Below are 21178 nucleotides of genomic sequence, written 5' to 3'. Positions count from 1 at the left end.
AAGAGGAAAGATTCGAGGAAGGGTAAAATCGAGAATTGAAGGAGAAAATCAATTTGATTGACTAGGCAGTGAAGATCCTTCTTTCCTTTTTCTTTCTTGTTTTGTTTGGGCCACCAAGTTGCTTGCTTGCTTGATCTTACATCTTGTCAAATGTCAAATCCCCCAGGGTCCTTTCTTTTACCCCTCTTTTTTGCTGAGATTTTTTTTTAAAAAAATTATTAAAATAATCTATGTGTTTTTAAATTAAAAAAAATGATAGATTAATATTTTTTAAAAGAAGGTTTGTTTTTAAAAGATATTAAATTGATATTTTTAAATTTAATATATCTTTAAAAATCATGCTGGAAAACAATACAAAACAGTAATAATAATAATAATAATAAATTCACTTGTTCTTTTTATAGACAGTTTCATTGTTTTAAACTGTTGTTTTTTCCAAGTATACAGGCCATTGGCCTGGTTCCCTGGGTCCATGACTGGATTTCCCTTTTCTTTGTTTTTACTCTTTGGATCATCTGTCATTGCTGTTGCCTTCAATGGCAATTTGACATGGAGCTAGCTTCCATTTCCAATAAATGAGATGGAAATCCAATTCCTTCCTACCTGACAGATTTTTTGCAGAGAAGAAGGGTTGGTAGGTTGGTTTTATCATCATCTTGGCTTGGTTATGATGGAGTTTTTGTTATTAAAAAATAATATAAATCATATTCTGAAATTTTACTTAACAGTTTAAGTTTTTAGGTTAAGATAATTTTTTGACATGTTATCAGAGCCTTGATGACCAAGTGGTCACAAGTTCAAATCTCACCATCCCTATTTATTTAATAAAAATTAAGCACAAGATAATATGAATTTGTGCAAATTTCAAACCTAAAGGGTTTTCACTTGAGGAGGTGTGATAAAGAATAATATAAATTATATCTTGTAATTTTACCTAACACCTTAAGCTTTTATATTGAGATAGTTCTTTCACAGTTTTCATGGGACTTGAACTTGAAAAAAATGTACAATGGCCAAGAAGCATGAAAGCTTCAAATTCAAATGTTATTTGCAAGCTCCTGTATCTTCATTTTGGATGAGAGTTCTTAAGATCCCTGGTCCCAATGCCAGGAATCTGATAGAACTCCGGTGATCTGGAGAGGCCCTTTTCTGAATTTGAACACCAACAACTTCCCAAGCTTGCTTGAGCAGTAGCTTTCCAGACAGAGGTATGATCTAAGGAATTTGCTTGCCTTGTCTAGTTATTTGTCAAGAGAATTCAAAACAAGCCAAGGAGCTGACTGAACAAGAGCAACTGCACCAAGAAACTGTCCATGAGAGCCATGTGTGCCCAGAAAACAGCGAGGGGGCTTAAGTGGACAAATCTGACAGAAACCTTCCAGATAGAAAACTTGAGTATGAAAAGCTGTGCGCATTCTTATCAAATTTTACATTCCTTTGTTTTAAGAATGAGTAAAAAAGCTCAAACAAAATTGCTTCCTATATCACACACAAAACTTGTACAACTTTCAACTGTTTAAAACCCTGAGCAAACCACACCATACATTACATACACTACCCCAGCCAGATCTTCACTACATAGATTAGATATCCAGGTAAAGCTTATTGAGATGGCAAGCCCGAATTGCTCCCACTCCCCACCATTCATCTTTACTTTTTGTTAAGCAGGTGAGCAAGGTTGCGAAGTTCCTCAAACGCATGCATTGTTTCTGCATCAAATCCTCCAGCAAACTGCATAACGCAAGAAAAGAATCAATAACTTTTGCCATGCATCGTTCTATTTCCCCTTCATGAACACTATTTAGATGTTTCTGCCATACGCTTCCTTTGTTAGTCTCAGCTGTTTCTTTACCCCTATCTATGTTCTTAGTAAATGCCAACCAAACCAAACAGTTCAGTTCAACAATCACGTTCTAAATGCTACTTTTCTATGAGCACAAACAGGTATCTTATTGGTGCTTAATAGAACAAGAAAATATAAAATGAACAGCCATTAAAATGCTTATCACGGTACAAACCTGATGGATTCTGAAAGCAAATCTAACCCCTTGAAGTAGCATATAGTCCAGAGCAGGGTCTTTTTCTAGCGCTGCTGCTGCCTTCGACTGGATTTCCGTGGCTACCCTCTTCATGCACTTCTTCGCCAACTTAACTGAGCCAAACTTTATCTGCAACACAAAATTAGGAATTCATTTCCACGTGAAAGTCAGTAAATACCTCTTGCCTGAAATGAAGCATGAAAGGATTGGCAGGAAGATCTGTTATTAGAAAATGTCCAGAAAGCATCTAGAAAGTAAAACCCTAGTCATATGTAGGTTTAGCATTTCCAGAAATCATTTAGAAAGTAAAAGCCTAGAGTCGTATGTAGGTGGCATTAACATAAGTATGAAATTGTTAAGACTAATTTTTTCCTTTTCTCAACTGTATTAATCCAAACGCCACTCCTTTTCATATCAATACCAGGCTTTGCTGCTTGTTCACCTCTAGTACTTTGATCCAATCCTCTTATGAAGGAGAAGAAGGAACATAATTCATTTCTTTCTTTTATTGGCCTAAATCTTGTAATGTTTAACTTGTATAATATTGAAAACTAAACAAGAAAAGAATGGAGTGACTTACTGAAGCTTACCTTGCTAATAATCCCATTGTCAAGCATCCAATCCGAGGGAATTTGGGATTCTTTGCAATTGCGCATCAAGGACTCTCTTGTTCGTAGAAGGTTATAAACTGTATGCTCCATCCTGCAGATGATATCCAATTAATATATATTTATAAACTGGAGATTCGGCACAAAATTACTATATATCTGCCACGGTGCAAAATTTCAGATTCTTACTTCTCAGACAAAGCAACCATTTTCTTTAGAGCAAGGTCACATGGAACTCGGGGATCATCCTTGTAGTAAGACACTTCAGACTCCAATTTCTTGAGATCACTAAACCCAAATGCTGCTTCTCTCAACGTGTCAGCTTTCTTTTCTGGCCAATCAAAGTGCTTCAGGACTGCCCTTTCATCCACCTTCACATAAACGAATGGATTACGAGGATGATATGAAATCCTTTTGTCATTACTGTGTACAATTTTCCCTTGTTAATTCAACTCGAGAAGTATGGATGCCATGTGCATATAGAAGTTCCCTACTTCAAGTTCCATGTTTCATGGATTTTCAAGGTGATTGTAGCCCATGTAAATGCTTTCAAAGTATATCAAGTACATGCTGTAAAAAGTGGTATAGCAGTTGCGGAGCCGTGACAGCATTTGTGGGTTTTCTTCCTAACTTGCTTTATTCGTAGCCTATGGCAATAAAATTCTATGGAATCCTTTTACAAATAAGTTAATTCTATCCAGGAAAAACTTACAAGAAAGCCGAGTTCATCATCAAGCCACTTCACAAATGCTACAACATCTTCAATGGTCTGGTAAACAGCATTGTTGACCTCTCTGATCAGAGAATTGACAAATTCTCCTTGAGTTTCAACATCTGCCTTAATCTGAGAAAAAAAAATAAGAGAAAAAGAAAGAATCACTTTTAAGCGTTTGAACTTCTATACCGCGCAGAAATGTCAAACTCTATGGAAAGAAAAAATTCAGAACTGTTTCTTTCATTTCATATCCATCTGACAATAGTCGAAAAGAAAACAATACTTGCATTCTCACAGCAGCAAATTAATCCTAGAATGTTGCCAGCTTACAAGGTTTTTATTCCATTCCTCTCTATTCATAGTAACACAATAAAATTCAACATTTTTTAACACAAATAAGAAAGGGAATCCAAGCTATTCAATGAAATCACTTGTCATTGACCTTGGGATTAGAAGTAAGAAATCACTTACAGCAAGCAAATGTGATGACCGGTTCTCAATCTCACCAATCATGTTGCTCCGAACATTCGCAACATCTGAGGCTTCACAGATTCCTCCATTTGAAGACTCCTTTCTGGAGTCTCTCTTCATCAATGAATGGTAGAACTCTACAACTTGAGGTGCTCGCTGCACCACTCCTGCTGTAGTGCTCCTAACTGAGAACTTTGGAGGCGGTGGTGGGGGAGGCGGAGGCGGTGGTGGGAGTGGAACTTGAGCTTGAACTTCCTCTTTAGGTCCCGTAGAAACAGAGCATGAGGGTCTTGGAGGGGGATTTGGAACACGCAAAGTCCTTTTCTCGACATCTAATGGACCTACAATTTTGTTGGTCTCTTGGCAGTTTGCAAGGATTTGGGGTCTTTGCATTATATCCAACTCATACTTTTCGGAACTTACAAGCTCTACTTCGTTTTCCATTTCCTTTAAACACATAAAAACATCAGATTGCCTTCTCCTATTCGGTGCCAAATCTTCTAAACAGAGCTTTGATCCGCTTATAGAGTGTCTTCTTCTAGGACTTCTCCCATCTTCCGAGGGGACCCAATTTTTATCTTGGCATTCTAAATTTGGCAAATCTTCATCAGTAACAGGCCATTTCTTCAACTTTTTAATAAAATTCAGTCTCATTTTACTATTACTTTCTAAGTAGTCATTACTCTGGCAAGAAATTGAGCCAGCAGATTCATTACTCCTCTCTACCGATTTGGGGCTTGAGGCCTTGTCAGAATTCATCGTTGAACATGAATTACGCAATTCATCTCTTAAACATGAATTGACCCACCTCAGATAGGCTAGCTCCTCCACCTCATTTAGTCTGCTCATCTGTAGACCCTCAACTTGTTTACACAAATCTTCATTTGTGTGCCTTAGCAAAGATGTCTCAGCTTTTATTTTTGCAACAACATCACTCTGATAAATTCAAGAGAGAGTTTAGTAGTGAATCCTGGCTCGTTATGTTAAACTTAGACTCTTCAAGCAAAAAGAAAGGAGAATTCCATCAATTTGACATCATTGGCCCTCTGTTTGCTTTCCAATTAAATTCTTGAACCCATCATAAAAAAGTAACTAACAATGGATGTAGACTACAGCATGGATCAAAGAACTAACTTGTCATCGACAAGACAGAATTAAAAAATGCCAAAAGAATTAAACTTTTAATATCAAGACGGAATTAAACATTGCCAAATTAAATCTATTTTGTTTTCTAGAAAAAAAACTAAATAAATTATCCATAGATTCTACTTAGTTTATCTCAAATCATTATTCTTTCCAGTCCCTAATGCTGAAAACTTCTAAATTTGAAAAACTTAACTTCATTTTCTTTTCTACTACTACATTTTCTCATCACGTAAACAAAGCACACAGAACGAAAGGAACAAGAGTTGAATATTTATACCTCAGAAGACCTGGCAAGAGACGCCAATTGAGACTCCAAAGAACAGAGCTTGCAGGCAAGGTTCCTCTTATCCATCTGCAGCTCCTTATTCAATCTCCTCAATTCCACAACTTCCATTTCAAGATTCCCCAATGAACTCTCATTCCCTTCCCTTTTCAGTACCTCTTCACTTCTCTTCTCTGAAATCAAACACAACTCATTCACTTGTTCACAAAGACCACTTTTTTCAGACTCCAAAACCGCAATTCTCTTGCAAAGCTCATCCACTTCGTTTCTTCTAGCTTCAAGTTCCCTTTCAAGATCCACAACTCTTCCATTCCTCTTAACCTCTGATAACTCTGCTTGTAAATTAAATTCCCTTTCTTTTGATTCTTGAAGCAAGCTCCTTAATTGGTCTAATTCCACAAACAAATCTCTTGACCCTGAAGATTGTCTCCTGTGATTGGCCTGGTAGGCTTGTGGGTGCACCTGGCTTCCTGTAACTGAGCAGGTTAAATCACCAATAAGTGATCTCTTGACTCTTGAATGAGAATTCACAAGAGAGTTCTTTTGTTTTGTGGTCTCTGAGCTTGCTAGTGGAAGTCTCTTGGCTGTTACTGTGATTGTTTGCGTTTTGATCTTTTTATCTGCTGTGAAACCTTTTACTATATGTGAACCCCATGAAGACTTGATCTTTGAACCATTGTTGTTGTTGTTGTTTCCTTTAATGTTTTGTGGCTTTGGTGCTTGGTTTTGATCAGCAAATTTTACTGCTTTTGATTTAGTTTCAACTGTGTTTTCTTCTCTCATTTTGTTGAACAAAAAAAGATCAAACTTTCACCTCTATAAAACCTACACAAAAAACAAAAAAGGGTTTGGACTTCTGATCATTCAACCTACAATCAATTAAAACCCATAAATTCTTTGAAGCTCAAAAATGGGTTTTCTTCAACCAAGAGGCTAAGAAAGGTAACAAAAAATCAAAGCAGAAATCATGGGTTGGTCCTCAATGGAACAGAAAGCTAGATTCTTGATGGTGCAAGAACTTGAATTTGAAGTGGGAGCTATGTGAATGGTGGAGTGTACAGCGCTAGAAATGGAAGAAAAGAGTCCAGTTCTCAAGACGGACTGATAGAGTGGAGTGAGTGAAGGAAGGAGATTATTCGTTAGAAAAGGTGGCAGCTTTTCTTTATTACAGGATTTTGAACGTTTGAAATTTGAATTTGTTTTTCTTAAAAAAGAAAACATTTTTGTAGTTTTTGAGTTTATTTTTGTTAGGGTTTGAGGAGTACGAGGGAGAGTGTGCAACGGTCGTTTTCTGTGCCAGGTGGGGTCCACATTCCACACGATAGGGTTTGGAATACAAGTGAGGTCAAAACATTTAATGGGCCACTAATTGTCAGCTTGTTCATGATGAGCTGAGAGAGACCGGCAGAATTTGTTTTTTTTAAATATATTCTTTAATGTATTAAATAATATTGTTTTATTTATAAAATTTTTATTTTAATATATTTTAATTCAAAAAATTAAAAGATTTAAGTAATTTTATTTTTTAAATATAATTTAATAACAATGCTGAACAAGGTATAAATTCAATAAAATTCACAATCAATTCACTAGTCAATCAATATGAGATATATCCCAAAATAGTTTAATAACAAACTAGATGAGAATTAATTCTATAAAAAAACACTTAATTGACTTGATACATCAACTCAATTAAAATATAATTTGAATTTAATTATCTTTAAATTACTCTTTTGATTAACTAGATCTTAGACAAGATTTTTGATTAACTAGATCTTAGACAAGATTTATGTACGTGTATAATAATAAATAATGGAGGGTAGCCTTTTTAGATAATCAAAACCCGGAAATTTAACTTATGTTTTTTAGTTCAGATTATTTAAAAAAAAATTAGTGAATTTTATTATTAGATTTGATATTATTTTATTACAAGTTGCAATTCTCCTCCTTCACCTTTTTTTCTTCTTCAGCTCCTTTCTTCTCTTTTTCTGGTTCTTTATTAGTTTCGAATCTCTCTTTCTCCTGCATCATTTGCTTTTGCCAAATTCTCTTTTCTAATTTGAAGATGGGATCTAAATCCTCTCAAAAGGGTCTCATTGAGCAAATTTTGGTCTCTTGAAGCCATCCATGAACCTGGAGGGCTTGATCCAGAAAATAGGAAAGTTTGGGCAAAAACCCTAGGAAATCTGATGAAGACTAGGGGGATCTGATGACGTCACAATGAACCTTAAACTTCACCTTGACAGGGCTAGTTCTTCATGAACTGGCATTCACCACGACACACGACACTAGTCCTTGCACTTCCCTGTCATCAATGATGAGCTTCTGGTTGCACATCAGCACCCCATTTTCAGCTTGGAAGCCTGGAAATATGCAATAAATTGGGAAAGGTGCAAAGAATATTGGCTACAAAATTTTCAGCCTTCCCTGTCAGGTATTCAGTGAGGGCTTTGGTCCTACAACTTAACTGCTCAAATAACTGTCTCACAGATGACTGAGTCGACCTGAACCCCACATACTCTTAAAAAACGCACAAGAAATCTAAATCTAACCAAGCGCTCGGTAACTCGCGCGAATAGTCACAACAAGTAAGAAGCAAGGTATGATTGCCTGGTGAGATCGGTGTTTCCGCAAAGAGAGAGAAATTGAATGGGAACACACAGGGAGCTAGCAAAGAGGTCCAAACAACTAGGGAAACCCTGAAATTCAAACGTGCAGGCATTAAAGGTTAAATAGAGAACAAAGACTTCACCGGTGAAGTTTCTAGTTCCATTGGTAGCTGCAGCCAGCCAGCAACCATGCAATTATTTAACAAGAACCTTAGGAACAACACTATCCACATGCAAAAGCAAATAATCCTTCAAAACACGAGCACAAAGAACATAAAACCGATCATGACACAAACTCCCTCCTCATTCCTTTTTTCCAATCCCATGAGACATGTTATAGATTCCTCGCCCCTGAAGTAAAAACAGATAACATGTTCAAAATCATCTTAAGGCATGGAAAATCATCAACAAGAGTTGGTACGTAAAACTAGAGGCTAGACTACTCACAATAAGATAAAGTGTGGTGCCTGCGAATGCTAATGGAATGGCAACAGAGGTGATCTTATCAAGAGGTCCTTTCAAATATGTGTGCTTGTGAATGCTTTGGAAATATCTCTGTTTCTCTAATAGCTTCTCACGTGGTCGAAAAGGTTCTTCGATCGTCATCCTTAAATTTCAAATTACAACAAAAAATCCCAATCTTTTTAAGCACAAGCACAAATCCATCATGTTAACACATAAACAACATCGAACGAGTATTGAATAAACACAATAACCAAACAATAGGGCCTAGCCAAAAAACCCAGTTTCAGTCATTAAATGAAGAAGCCAAAAAACAACCCAATTCACAGAAGTCATAGAATTCTAATTTGGCACCCAGGGAAACCATCTTGACATGAAAAGATACTAATTGGGTAATTAAAAAAACAATCTTCACATGAATTAGATACTAATTGGGTGCCTTAAAGACAAAATATTTACATGGAAACTCTCAGATTTAATTGAAACCCATCAACTAAAAATGTTCAATAACTACATTCAGATAAAATAAAGATACAAACAAACATCATAAGACCATAATCAAAGCCTATAATCCAAATTCTGATGTACCAAACTGAATAAAATCTCAAAAAATTTAAAATGAAGGATTAATTCAAAGAATCCTAATGAGAAACAGTCCATTAAAAGCCAAAAAGGTTAGGGTTTTGAGAGAAGATATTGAAATGGATAGATTGAAAGAGAAAAGGGATTACCTTGATGAATGGAGCTTAAGAAAGTCTGGTTAGGATTTGGATGCTGAGAGAGAGACCAGAGAAGTTTGTCTGTGGAGAATTGACTGAGAGAACACAGTGAAGGTCTATTTTTTTGAGGTTTTTTTGTTTAAATTACACGTTTTTCCCCATAGTTTTGTGTAATTACACTATCACCTGTGATAAATTGAGAGAAAATCAAATCCAATATGAATAAGGATATTTTCACACAAACTAAATTTTTTTTTTCTATTTTCTCTCTCTTCCCATATAGGTATTTCTCAACAATTCCTCATGTAAAGAGACTAATTTCCTTCTCACTGAAGTATTTAGACAGATTGTTCATAGTTGAATTCAAACCCAATATGAGAAACAAACCATTAATTAATTTGGTTGAAAAACACAAAAAATTAATTTAAAAATATTTAGTATAGCGTTCTTTTGCTATTAGAATTACTAAGAAAAACGAATTCAAAGCTAGTTAAATTAAATTAGTGGAATTAATTAATTTCTAAATTAATCCCATGATTCAAAGACTGCAACATTTTTCATATAACATATTATTGATGCTGCTATTTTTTTCTTGTGAAATGGTATTGCTTAATTGTTTTCTTCTTCAATGCCCTTTTCCTTCATTATTGCTCCTTTGTGATTAGTTACCGACTAGAATTTCATTTGTGTTCTTCCCACTCATGGGTAGTTCTCTTGCAACTTAGGGTTTGGTATTGAAATTTCAACACATGATCATTTTTTAGAAATTAATTATTGTTTTAAAATGAATAAAATACAACAAGTGAATTACAAGCATTTGGGCCTAGGAACATTTTTTCGAGGCAGCAAATGCCAAATAAAATAAAATGATCCGTTTATTTTTGTTTTAGCATTTTAAAAAAATTAAAATTTTTTTTAATACTTTCATATATTTTAATACGTGCATATAAAAAATATATATTATTATAAAAAAATATATATATTTTACAATACAACTACTACAAATATCACTCTTATAATAACAATAAAACTTCAAGATAACAACCTGGTTATTAAACATTATAGGTTGACTCGTAACTCGGTTAACTCGATGGCTAGATCGATCCAGGTTTAATAAAAGATCAGTTGGAATAACAACTTGACAAAACCTAGTTGACCTAACAAGTCAACCCATGATCCAGGTGAACCCGAACAAGACCCCATGTTTTTTTTTTTTAATATGAGATTTAAAACTTATTAGTATATATACTCTATGTTCTCCAGAAAAAAAAATGGTTTTTTATCAATATAAGATAAAAAAAACTTTTTTATTTAAATACTTCAACTTAAAAAGATAACATAGTATCTTTTCAATGTGAAATTTAAAGTCATTTTACATATATAATTTATCCCTTAAAAAAAATTATCTTTTTTTAATATGAGATTTGAAACCTATTAATATATACTCTATATTTTTAAAAAAATTATTTTTTTAATATAAAATGAAAAGTAAAATAAAATATTCTTTTAAATTTTATTATTTACAATATATACAACCTATATTTACATTGATTTTTTCTTAATTTTTTTATATGAATATTAAAGTTTTAAATATATATATATTTTTTATTTTTCTAAGTTTACCCATAAAACCTAGGACCCAATCTCTTGACCAAATCAACCCCCGAGCCGGTTTTAATAACCATGAATTACAAGCATAATTCTCGAACCACAAATTATCACCCGCACACAGACCCTGAGAAGAGCTCAAAAGAAATGAAGCTGAAATTTAGCTCAAGGTTAAAACAAACTCAACAATAAAATAACATGCTGTCTTCGATTACCAAAATTACATAAAGAAAGGATCTTCCTCCTGTATCACCTTGAACTACAAAAATTCAACACCTACGGCAATTAACTTCAATTACACAGGTATTCTCTCAACGATTTTGATTGATTTCACATGAATACCATTGCAAATAGTTAAATGAGTTGCATAGGTTTATGCTGATTCAACATCTGATTCATCTAGACCTTCTCTATAAAGCTCAAAATCCTCAGGGCTCCATCGGCAAATTAAGTGAAGTCGGAAGGTGGCCATCTTGGTGCCTAGCAAGCGCTGAAATAAGTAAAATACATCAGCCACGTATCTTAACCAGAAGAAAAGAAAGAAACACTGTGAGCATGCTAACTAGCAAGCAAAGTTAAAGGCCATGCCAGAACTAACCAGTATGCGAGAAGATTCAGGCGAGAGAGGCTTCCCTTCTTCACAGACAACAAAGTTTGAAACAAGCTCTATCACACCTGCAGACCACGATAAATTTAATAACAGACCTCAAGTCCTTTGTGCATGTGTGTTGTTCGGGTATGCAAGAGACAGAAAATAGCAGAACGCAATTATGTACCCTTATTCAACCGAACAGGCATCCCTTGCTTGCGCAAGAAGGGCTCCATCTCATGAGTAAACTGTTCCAGGGGACCTTCCTTGAGTTCCACCTGAAAAACCCAGTAACAAGTTAGAATTAAAGAACTTATACACAGAGCAAAAGAGTAGGTAATTGATTTATAATGCGTCTAAACTAAGCATTTATATTTTGATGAAGATGAAATAAAAAATTTGACTGTTTCCAAACTGGAGACTTCAAGTGGATGTTAAAAAAGGACAGACTGAATAGCAAGTTAAAGATCCACGATGATATTTTTCTTAGTAAATTACAAAAAAGGTATGTATATACTAATCATTATACATGTGCATGGATGTATCTAGTTATTTGATTCAATGCAGCAAGGCACTGTTCAACCTATTCAACCAGTATGTAAGTCTACTGCCAGCCATAAAAGATCTTGCATACCGTTTGTGTTGCAGAGGTTCCTGTCCTTGCAAAGTCGTATTCCTCATACTCATTAAACAACCTGCAAAAAGACAACTAAAAACATTTAACTCATGAAGTTGTATTTTTATCACAGAATAGGTGCGCAAAATTGCCAGAAATTCAACCAAATCCATAAACATATTTTCAAGTACAAGCTCCCAATAAAGAACTAGAAGTGTTATATTATAAATGATCAGTGTATATGTCCCCCAGCTGACCCGTTACATATGGCACTGCCTTACATTTTTAGAAGCACATTATGAATATGGCCCTTTTGTCACAGGTAACAAGGCATTACTTATGTGAGTGGCTATCATTTTCTTACTGAGGAACATGAGGTTTCCTCTTCTTTATATTCAAATAATAACATAAATAAAAATTATTTGAGTAATTAAAGTTTCTTTCTACTTCATCAAAAAGATTACTGGAATAATTCTGATAACAGCAAGACACCAAGACCTCTATTTGGTTCCTCTATTTTCAAACAACCCAATAGAGTACAGGATGTAACATTTATCACAATAAGTACTCGGGTTACCTTTCAACTTCTTCTCTTGACAAGTTGGTAAGAAAAAGTCCAGAATCACCGCATACAAGCTAAGAGAAAAAATGCATAAAGAAAAGGTAAGTCATCAGCATTCTTTATCAAGATAGAAAGATGTAGAAACTATGGCTGTGTATATGTTCATGCTACCTTAGAAACTTTGTGAAGACCCGGCCTGATTTCATCAGCAGCAGATCGGCCCAGAGAAACCTGCATCACTTTGTTTGACCCAAGGAAGAATCTGACAAAACCATAACAGCAAGTTGATTACGTATAGAGAACCAAGTGCTCTACAAGTTGGTAAGATGTTGAAGAGCCAAGTGCTTGAAATTCCCATGAACTAATTGTTTCAAAAAAAAAAAAATGAGATAAAGTTTTGAGGAAAACAAAAACACAAGGAGTTTCATTCAAGAAGATGGCTATCTTGAATCACATATAGTTAAAAGGCATCCCCAAACAACAGAAGGAGTTTCATTCAGCAATCCAGAAGCAAACTATCTAACCCCAAACCGATCAACATTTACCATTATTAATTTCATTTATTGATGAGAAGACAATCTCTGGTGGCTTGTCTTCTACTAAAAAGAAACAAAAAGAAAAACAGAAGCTACCTGCTGGTTAATTTATGCTGTTCTCTGAACTCCTTGAATTTGAGATTCCTCATGTTTTCAAAACTAAACACATAAATAGAATTGTATTTCTCCACAGCATCCCTTATCGAATTCACTATAGACTCTTTATGCTCCCTCCCCTTCTTCTTTGTTTTTGATAATGTAACTGCATATCACACAACGAAACCTCTATAAATAACAAAACCGATCATCCATATTGCAAATTATCATCTTCTATGACCTCCAGAGTTATTTTTTTTATTCCTTTTTTTTTCCAACAGCAACATAAAGCATGAAATTACGCAGATTTTCTTGCCTATATAATTCAAGAGCAACACAAGCTCAAGATCCAAAATACTGAAACCCCAATTAAAAAAAAAAGGTTGATCAAAACAAGTTCAAAATCCCCACAATTACGCAACAAACTAAACCCAAAAACTACAGCTATCACCCAGACTAAGTTATACCCAGTTGTCTTTTAAGCCTAAAACAACAAAATCCCAAACACCCACAAGCCAGTTTTTCTCTCAAAGACTAAATTGCCCACACAAGATACGGTCACAGTCATGTATATGCTCAAATATGAGAAAGGCAGAGCAAACCTGGCCTGTTACGCTTAGACTTAGGCATGGTTAGTTTACGAAAGGCGGCTCCTTTACTACTTCAAGGGACAAGAGAAGGTTATAAACGAGAGTGAAGCAAAGATGCGAGCTTTGCTTGCTTTGGTTTAGGGTTTTAGACGGAGATAGCAGACCTTTTAAAGTGCTACCATTGTAATATTAATAAAACAAAAGGGTATTTATGTCCTTATGAAACAATAGCAATCTTGTACAGGTATATAAAGATTCAAAACATAAACCTGCACTATACACTCCCTCTCTCTCCAAGAGTAAGTGTTTTTGTGTTAAAATCTTTTGAATTTTTTAAATTTTATTTTTAATAATTCCTGATATTTTAATACGTTAATGTTGAAATTAAAAAAAAATATTATTTTAATATATCTTTACATAAAAAATAATTTAAAAAACAATATTAAAAACTTATCAGTTATTAAGCTGTAAGAGAATTAAAAAGTATATCTTACGTCTGCTAAATTTGTCTGAAAAAATGCGCTCCAAGGACAGAATTTCCTATTTCTATGATGGTAAGTTAAAAAGCTTTAAACTTTTTTAAAGCTGTTTTGTTCTTTGCTATCAATATTAGTGAATAATGTAGCGTCCAAATTTTATTATGCATTGCTTCTTAGCTAACAAAACTTAAATGAAAGTTTTATAAAGATGGGATCTTTTTTTGTAGGTGATGGGGGCAGTGTTTGTTTTGGACCAAACCATCCAATGAAACCACACAGGCTTTGTCTGACACGCCATCTTGTTCTCTCTTATGGCAAGAAGATGGAAGTTTTTGTATGCTAGTTATGCTAAAGATTCGAACTTTCTATTGTTTTGCTGAGTGATTTTTGGAAAATATGACGTGGGATGTTTTTGTTTGTGTTGAACTTGCCATGCAGAGACCCCACAAGGCATGTCCGGTTGAGCTTGCTCAGTTTCATTCAGAGGATTATGTTGAATTTTTTGCATCGGATTTCGCCAGATACTAAACACTTGTTTGCGGGGGAATTGGCTAGATGTATGGATTTTTAGTTGTGAAATCTAGTTAAGTTTTTTTTCCTTATTTGTGTTGTTAAGTATCTGTTGTTTTTGTGTTGGGCGTGGAAAGAGCTGGGGTTCATGGATAATTAGCTATGAAAGTGAATTTAATTTAGGCGAAGAGTGGGGTGTTATCTTCTTCGACATGAAAGTGAATTGTTTTTTTCCCTAGTCTAATGTGCTTGACCTTGTGAAGTCTGGCTCATGATTCGACATGAATGAAGCTTTAGTTTAGGCGAAGATTTATTGCATGATCTGCTGGGATTTCTCTCAATCTAGCTATGATATTCCATCTTGAGTGCATTAAGATGTAACTGTAAATCATCACATGACGCCATTTGTGGCCTGTAAGGCTTTCGAATTGGTGCTTTTGAGTTGGTATGGTAAGGAACCCCATATGGTCCATTTCTGTAGAGGGGAAAAAACATCTTTACATTTGGGATTCTGTGTACTTTAAATTAATCTCATTTTTTAGGAGATTTTAGCACATCTGTTTTTTTGGGATTCTGGGTACTTTAAATTAATCACATCTCCACTCTCAGTATTATCGTTTTACTGGACTGTTGGAGTCTGATCGGTAATGCTGGAGCTTCTTGAAATTCTTGCTACTGTACTGCATCAATTCATAATTCTCCTAGCCGATGTTTATGCATGCGTCGAGTTCTTTGATTAGAAGGATAGACTAGCTCTAATAGCAATACTGAGAGCGGAGATGAGCTAATGATCTGTTGCAATACTTTACAGTGGTGATGAACTATCTTCGTGACCATGTAGCTCTGCTGAAGCTAATCACACTCCATTTTGAGGGATTTACCCATGGAAGATGAAAAACTGAAACGAGTTTCAAGTTCCAATTTTGATAATACACATTAATCTCTAAAGTAAAAAGAAAAAAATTGAGAAGGATCTGACTCATATTCAAATAAAAAATTCCCTTCAATGGAAGGACAAGTGCCATAACTCCTGCCCTGGTGCAAGGCAGGCAAGCAACCAACCAACAACTGTAAGCCCAACCCAGCTTGGATGGACTAATTTAATGAATCATCATGAGGTCTTGTTTTATTTGTGTGCTTGAAAGTCAGATCTGGGCTAGAAATATAATCATTAATCTTTTGGTTCTGATAATATGATCATCCTTTTTATAATAAAAATATATTATAAAACAAAATATAGGTGGATTATCGTTATTATCAGCAAAAAATTCTTGCTTATCTATTTAAAAATTCTCTAATGATTAAGTTAGAATCGATTCAAGAAAAATTAATTATCCCTTTAAGTAAGGATTTTTCTATTAAAATAAAATTATCATTGTTAAAGTAGGGAGAAAATTTATCAGATCCATGCACATCTGGACTTAGAGATTGCCTGAGTCCATGAATAATGGTTCTTCCATGATCAAATTGCTGGGTCTTTACCTTTTCATGGTAAAACTAACCACGTCACTTTCAAAGGTGACGAGACTCCTTGTCCAAATCCTTAAGAGCCTTACATGTCTTGAAGTCAAAATAAAATCTCAATTGCCCCTCCTCCTACCATAAAAAATCAAGAACAACATGGTGATCACAAGCTCAGCTGAAGTTCAAGAATCAAACCACGACAAACAAAGTCAGCTCAAAGCTTTTGATGACACGAGAGCTGGAGTGAAGGGTCTAATAGATAATGGAATAACCAAGATTCCAAACATATTCGTTCATGACAAAAGATCAGATGTTTCAAGTGATATTTCTGATCAGCATGCGGCTGTTCCATTGATAGACTTCGAAGGCATAGATGAAGATAGAAGTCAGCGTGCAAAGGTAGTCGAGGGAGTAAGAGATGCTTGTTCCGAGTGGGGTTTCTTTCAAGTGGTCAATCATGGAATCCCAGTTAGTGTTTTGGAGGAAATGATTCGTGGAGCAGCTAGGTTTCATGAGCAAGAAAGTGAAGTGAAGAAAGAATGGTATTCAAGGGATTACACAAGGAAGGTGCTTTATAATTCAAATTTTGATCTTTACCAAGCCCCAGCTGCCAATTGGAGAGATACTTTGAGTTGTGTCATGGCTCCTCGCCAGCCGAATCCCCAAGACTTGCCTGATGCGTGCAGGTTAGTTGGTAATAGAGTTGGTAAAAGTATGGATTCATGAGAGAAAAAAGATTTGATTTTTGTTTATAATTGTAAAGTAGTTTTTAGCTGTTGCATTTAAGGTGTTTGTGCTATGCTTCTATTAATATGTCTATTTAATCGATTTGCAGAGATATAATGATTGATTACTCAAACAAAGTAATGGTTTTAGCACAAAGATTATTCGAATTGCTGTCAGAAGCACTGGGACTTGATCCTAATTACCTTAAAGACATACACTGTGCAGAGGGACTCTTTTTTCTGGGCCATTACTACCCAGCATGTCCTGAACCAGATTTGACTTTTGGCACTAGCAGCCATTCTGATAGTAGCTTCCTCACTGTTCTTCTGCAAGACCAAATTGGTGGCCTCCAAGTCCTCCATGAAAATCAATGGGTTGATCTTAACCCCATTCCAGGAGCTCTTGTTGTAAACCTGGGAGACATGTTACAGGTAAGTTCATGTCCGAATACATACTTCATTGGCTTGTCAGGTAATGATTGTGTAAAGTTTAATACCTCTACTTGATTGATGAATGATCTAAACTGAGCGGCAGAGAGTTATGATGACTTGAATTTGTACTTCAATTTGGAACCAAATCAGTCCACTCTCTGAGACAATGCTATTACAATTTTGAATGAGAGCTGCAACTTGCCATGCTCATGATCATAACCAGATGATGCTAGCAAGAACTGTAGGTCCATATGTCTTACCTTTTCTCCATGTCTTGGTGCAGTTAATTTCGAATGACAGATTTATTAGTGTCCAGCACAGAGTGCTAGCAAGAACTGTAGGTCCAAGAATTTCTGTGGCATGCTTTATAAGGCAACACCTTCCACCTGAGAATGCCTCGAGACTATATGGGCCAATCAAGGAGTTGCTATCAGAAGAAAGCCCCGCAATCTACCGAGAAACCACCGTGAAGGACTTGGTAACCCACTACTACGCAAAAGGGCTCGATGGGATCTCTGCATTGGAGCATTTCAAGCTGTGAAACTGGTTGTGAGTGTCTTCTTGCTCAAGCTCTAGCTAGAATGCTAGTGAAATGCTGTTCCTTCGAACGGTGACACTTATGTATGAGCGAGGTTGTCTTGCTTGCCGCCTTGTCTTGTTTCATATGTTTCCTCTTCGGATCCGTTGGACTTGCTTTGTGCTGGTGATAATATATTACCTGAAGCATGTATTTCGACTAAATTACATTTAGACATTTCATATCGGCTGGACTTGCAAGCTGGTTAGGTGTGGTTGGGTTGCTGTCATTTTTCGAGGCTAGCCTGGAAGTGGCAGCCGGCCATTTTTAAAAGAAAAACTACAGCAGGAAATGGTATGAAACTTAGGATCACTTCTCTTCCTTTTTTCGACGAATTTATCTCTCGTCATTCAAGAATCTAGTTTGACAACGATGGTTATTTTAAGCTCCCATTGAAGCAGATTGCCTTAAAAGCAATCACACACGTAGAAATCCATACAAAAGATAGTACATACCACAGTTCAAAGCTTCAAACCCAAGTTGTCCTGCACAGACGAACCAATGTGTTACAGTGAGCTCAACCGTGTTTGCTTTGGCTTTCTTTTTTACTTTTTCCCAGCAATATCATTGTATATTTTTGTTCAAGCCCACGACAGCTGGAGCAAGTCAGTGGATTGGTTCCATATTTATTACCAAAGGTGTGTTTGGTATTGTTATAGCTTTTATGGTTGCGGTTTATAAAAAGCAGTTTCATAACAAGTACTTTTTGTGAGGTTGATTTTAAAAAAAGTTGGTGTTTGGTTAAAACTGTAGTTGAAGTTGTGGTTTTAAAAAAAACAGTTTTTTATGTTTGGTTACAAAACTGTGGTTCAACAATTGTGGTGGAAAAAAAGCAGTTTTGTGTTTGGTAAAACTGTGGTTCAAAATCACTGAAAATAAATATCAAGACAATGTCGTCCAAGACCTGGTGCTGTGCTGACTTGAAAAGCGCCTTTAGAATTACGTTTCATGGAAATTAGAATTTTTTTAAATAATTGTTTTTATATTTTAAAAAAAAAGTTACAATGTTGACTCGCTTCATTTTCCTCCTCTCTCTCGTCGTCCTCCTTCTCTTCTCTCAGCTCTCTCCCTCTCTCTCAAAACTCCAAAACGCTGCCGCCGGAGATGACGATGAGGATCTTAGTTTCCTCGAAGAAGAAACCGACACCGTTCCTCATGGCCACGGCCACGACCAGGACCACTACCCCGATCCAGACCAATTCGACGAAGAATTCGACAACGAAGATGACCTCGACAACTACTCTGATCTCGATGACTCCGAATTGGATTCTTACAAGGAGCCTGAGATTGACAACAAGGACGTCGTCGTTTTGAAGGAAGGGAATTTCAGTGATTTTGTGACTAAGAATAAGTTTGTGACTAGGTAATTGATCTGCAACCGTAATCCGTTGGAGGTTGACCGTAATCCGTTGTTGGGAAAGTTTGGTGGTGAGAGAGACGTGAAACCGCATAAAAGAAACTGGACGTAGATCTTCAACACTGCTTTCAGTGAAATTTTTGGGTTTTTTTTTTTACCGTTGGGAAGAGTTATTGCAAATTGATGAGGGACAGAGGAGAACAGTTGGGAAAGCAATTGGAAATCGTTGGTGATGAGAGAGAGCAGAAACGCATGAAAAGCAAAAGATAATTGCTTTTCATTTTTTGCATTTGAAACGCAGTTTCTAATAGGACCCACGTCAAATTAAACTGTGGTTTGTGGTTAACCAAACGGGTGGTTTACTTCTTTTTTACAAACCGTAGCCGCACAAGTATTGTAAATTTGATTCCATCTGTAAGGTTGGAATTAGAAACTTGTAATTTAGAAATTATTTTTATTTTTGTAATTAGAAAACGCTTTTGAATTTATTTATTTTCTCAAATTAATTTTATTTATTGTTATGATATGTCAAAAATAAATATTAAAAATAAAAAAAATTCAAATAAAAAAATATTTAAAAAAAATCACTATCACAATATCAAATACTATTTTAAAGTAATTTACTATTTTAAAAGTAATTTACTATTTTAAAGTAATTTACTAATATTGACTCATTTGAACTCAGTTGAAACTCCTCCGTCTCATGTAGGTTAATTTTTAAGATTTTTTTTATTTTGAGAAAAACAAAACAATATCATTAGGCTATAATGATTGGCCCGATGATTCACGGCCCAATAACCCACATACTTTTCCAGATCAATTCTGGAATCAAATACAGCTATTATGATATTGATAGGGCCATGTCTCTGTGACCGTACACCAGCCTGCTTCCTCTGTTTTTGGGATGTTCTTCTTCCCTCAAGGTCTTCGAGCGCGTCGTGTTGAATCTTCCTGCATTGAGGTCCCTTTTTGCTAGTATTATCATATCATAAAGTTCAAACATAAACAGAAGAAAAGGCTAAAGAGTGCCTCAAAAACAATCCCACAAATTATGTTTTCTCTTTTGCTTTTGCAGTGATTTGGTGTGTTCATGGCAAGCACTTGGAAAGAGATGGATCTGTGCAGGGCAAACCTCACATGGTCCCATGGAGGCAAAAAGGACGTGACCACTTCGTTTCTTTGTCAAATGTGTAGGATGTAGGGTAGGGGTCAATGGATTGCTTCACTCGTCCACAACAATTTCTTCTTCTTTTTAATTTTTTTAATAGAAAGAGAAGAGCATGCTTGAGATCCCTGCTCACGAATTGAAAGAACATGCGTTTTTGTTAGTTTTAAGCTAGAAATTAATGTTAGATCAAGGAATGTCGAGGAGTAATGAGAGAGAGCTTCAAAAACTATCAAGGTTGTTTAGAAAGGGAGGGCATATTGAGAATCTTAAGATTATTGAGGACTATTATGATTTCTTAAGAAATTAAGGGGGGTGATTTTTCCGCTCTTCTCTTGAAACGTGTTTGTTTTTACGTTTCAAAAACGTTTTTTAATTTTTTTAATTTTTTTTGTTTTTAACTCGTTGTAATATATTGGTATCAAAAATAATTTTAATTATATTATTTTGATGTGTTTCTCGAGTGAAAATCAATTATTATCATACTTTTAAATATAACTTTATACGTAGCTGCATCTTTTTTATTCAACAATTTGTGTGTTCTTAAAACAAAAAATTATTGTCATATTTTCTAGTAATAAAATTTCTTATAAACAATAATGTATATATCATCAATTTCTTTCTACCAATCCTTCTTGAACTTGAGCATATGTTAAATAGCATAAGAGGAGAAACTACAAACTATGAAGCACTTAGAGTCGAGCTTTAAGCATCATATTGTATCTTCTAATTTCTTTTTATATTTAATTTTTTAAAATCTTGAAAAAAATAGATATCTTAACCATTAAATCATAATCAAACTGCCAACTTAATAAGTCGT

At 35.2% G+C, this 21178-nt stretch overlaps 4 protein-coding genes across 4 annotated transcripts; 1 reads left to right on the top strand and 3 right to left on the bottom strand.

The window, feature by feature from the left end:
- Positions 1-1365: 1365 nt before the first annotated feature.
- On the bottom strand, positions 1366-6454 carry LOC118040799 (protein CHUP1, chloroplastic). Its single transcript, XM_035047847.2, has 7 exons — positions 5257-6454; positions 3834-4769; positions 3360-3491; positions 2837-3018; positions 2630-2741; positions 2019-2168; positions 1366-1731 (listed from the first exon to the last, which is right to left on the bottom strand). The coding sequence occupies exons 1-7, from the start codon at positions 6043-6045 to the stop codon at positions 1651-1653; spliced, it is 2382 nt and encodes a 793-aa protein (XP_034903738.1). The 5' UTR covers positions 6046-6454; the 3' UTR covers positions 1366-1650.
- A 1503-nt stretch (positions 6455-7957) lies between these two features.
- On the bottom strand, positions 7958-9222 carry LOC118040797 (uncharacterized). The gene is made up of 3 exons (XM_035047835.2): positions 9065-9222; positions 8319-8478; positions 7958-8222 (listed from the first exon to the last, which is right to left on the bottom strand). Exons 2-3 carry the CDS (start codon positions 8475-8477, stop codon positions 8175-8177), a joined length of 207 nt encoding a protein of 68 aa, XP_034903726.1. The 5' UTR covers position 8478; positions 9065-9222; the 3' UTR covers positions 7958-8174.
- A 1609-nt stretch (positions 9223-10831) lies between these two features.
- On the bottom strand, positions 10832-13815 carry LOC118040796 (uncharacterized). Its single transcript, XM_035047834.2, has 8 exons — positions 13662-13815; positions 13060-13225; positions 12599-12689; positions 12443-12501; positions 11884-11944; positions 11437-11527; positions 11259-11335; positions 10832-11150 (listed from the first exon to the last, which is right to left on the bottom strand). Exons 1-8 carry the CDS (start codon positions 13687-13689, stop codon positions 11034-11036), a joined length of 690 nt encoding a protein of 229 aa, XP_034903725.1. The 5' UTR covers positions 13690-13815; the 3' UTR covers positions 10832-11033.
- Positions 13816-16109: 2294 nt separating this feature from the next.
- Positions 16110-18171, top strand: LOC118040794 (1-aminocyclopropane-1-carboxylate oxidase homolog 1). The gene is made up of 3 exons (XM_035047833.2): positions 16110-16788; positions 16938-17259; positions 17543-18171. The coding sequence occupies exons 1-3, from the start codon at positions 16259-16261 to the stop codon at positions 17798-17800; spliced, it is 1110 nt and encodes a 369-aa protein (XP_034903724.1). The 5' UTR covers positions 16110-16258; the 3' UTR covers positions 17801-18171.
- The last annotated feature ends 3007 nt before the right edge of the window (positions 18172-21178 follow it).

This window comes from Populus alba, chromosome 11 (assembly GCF_005239225.2).
Source record: "Populus alba chromosome 11, ASM523922v2, whole genome shotgun sequence".
In the NCBI taxonomy this organism is placed as follows: Eukaryota; Viridiplantae; Streptophyta; class Magnoliopsida; order Malpighiales; family Salicaceae; genus Populus; species Populus alba.
This window is presented reverse-complemented; position numbering and strand designations above follow the sequence as displayed.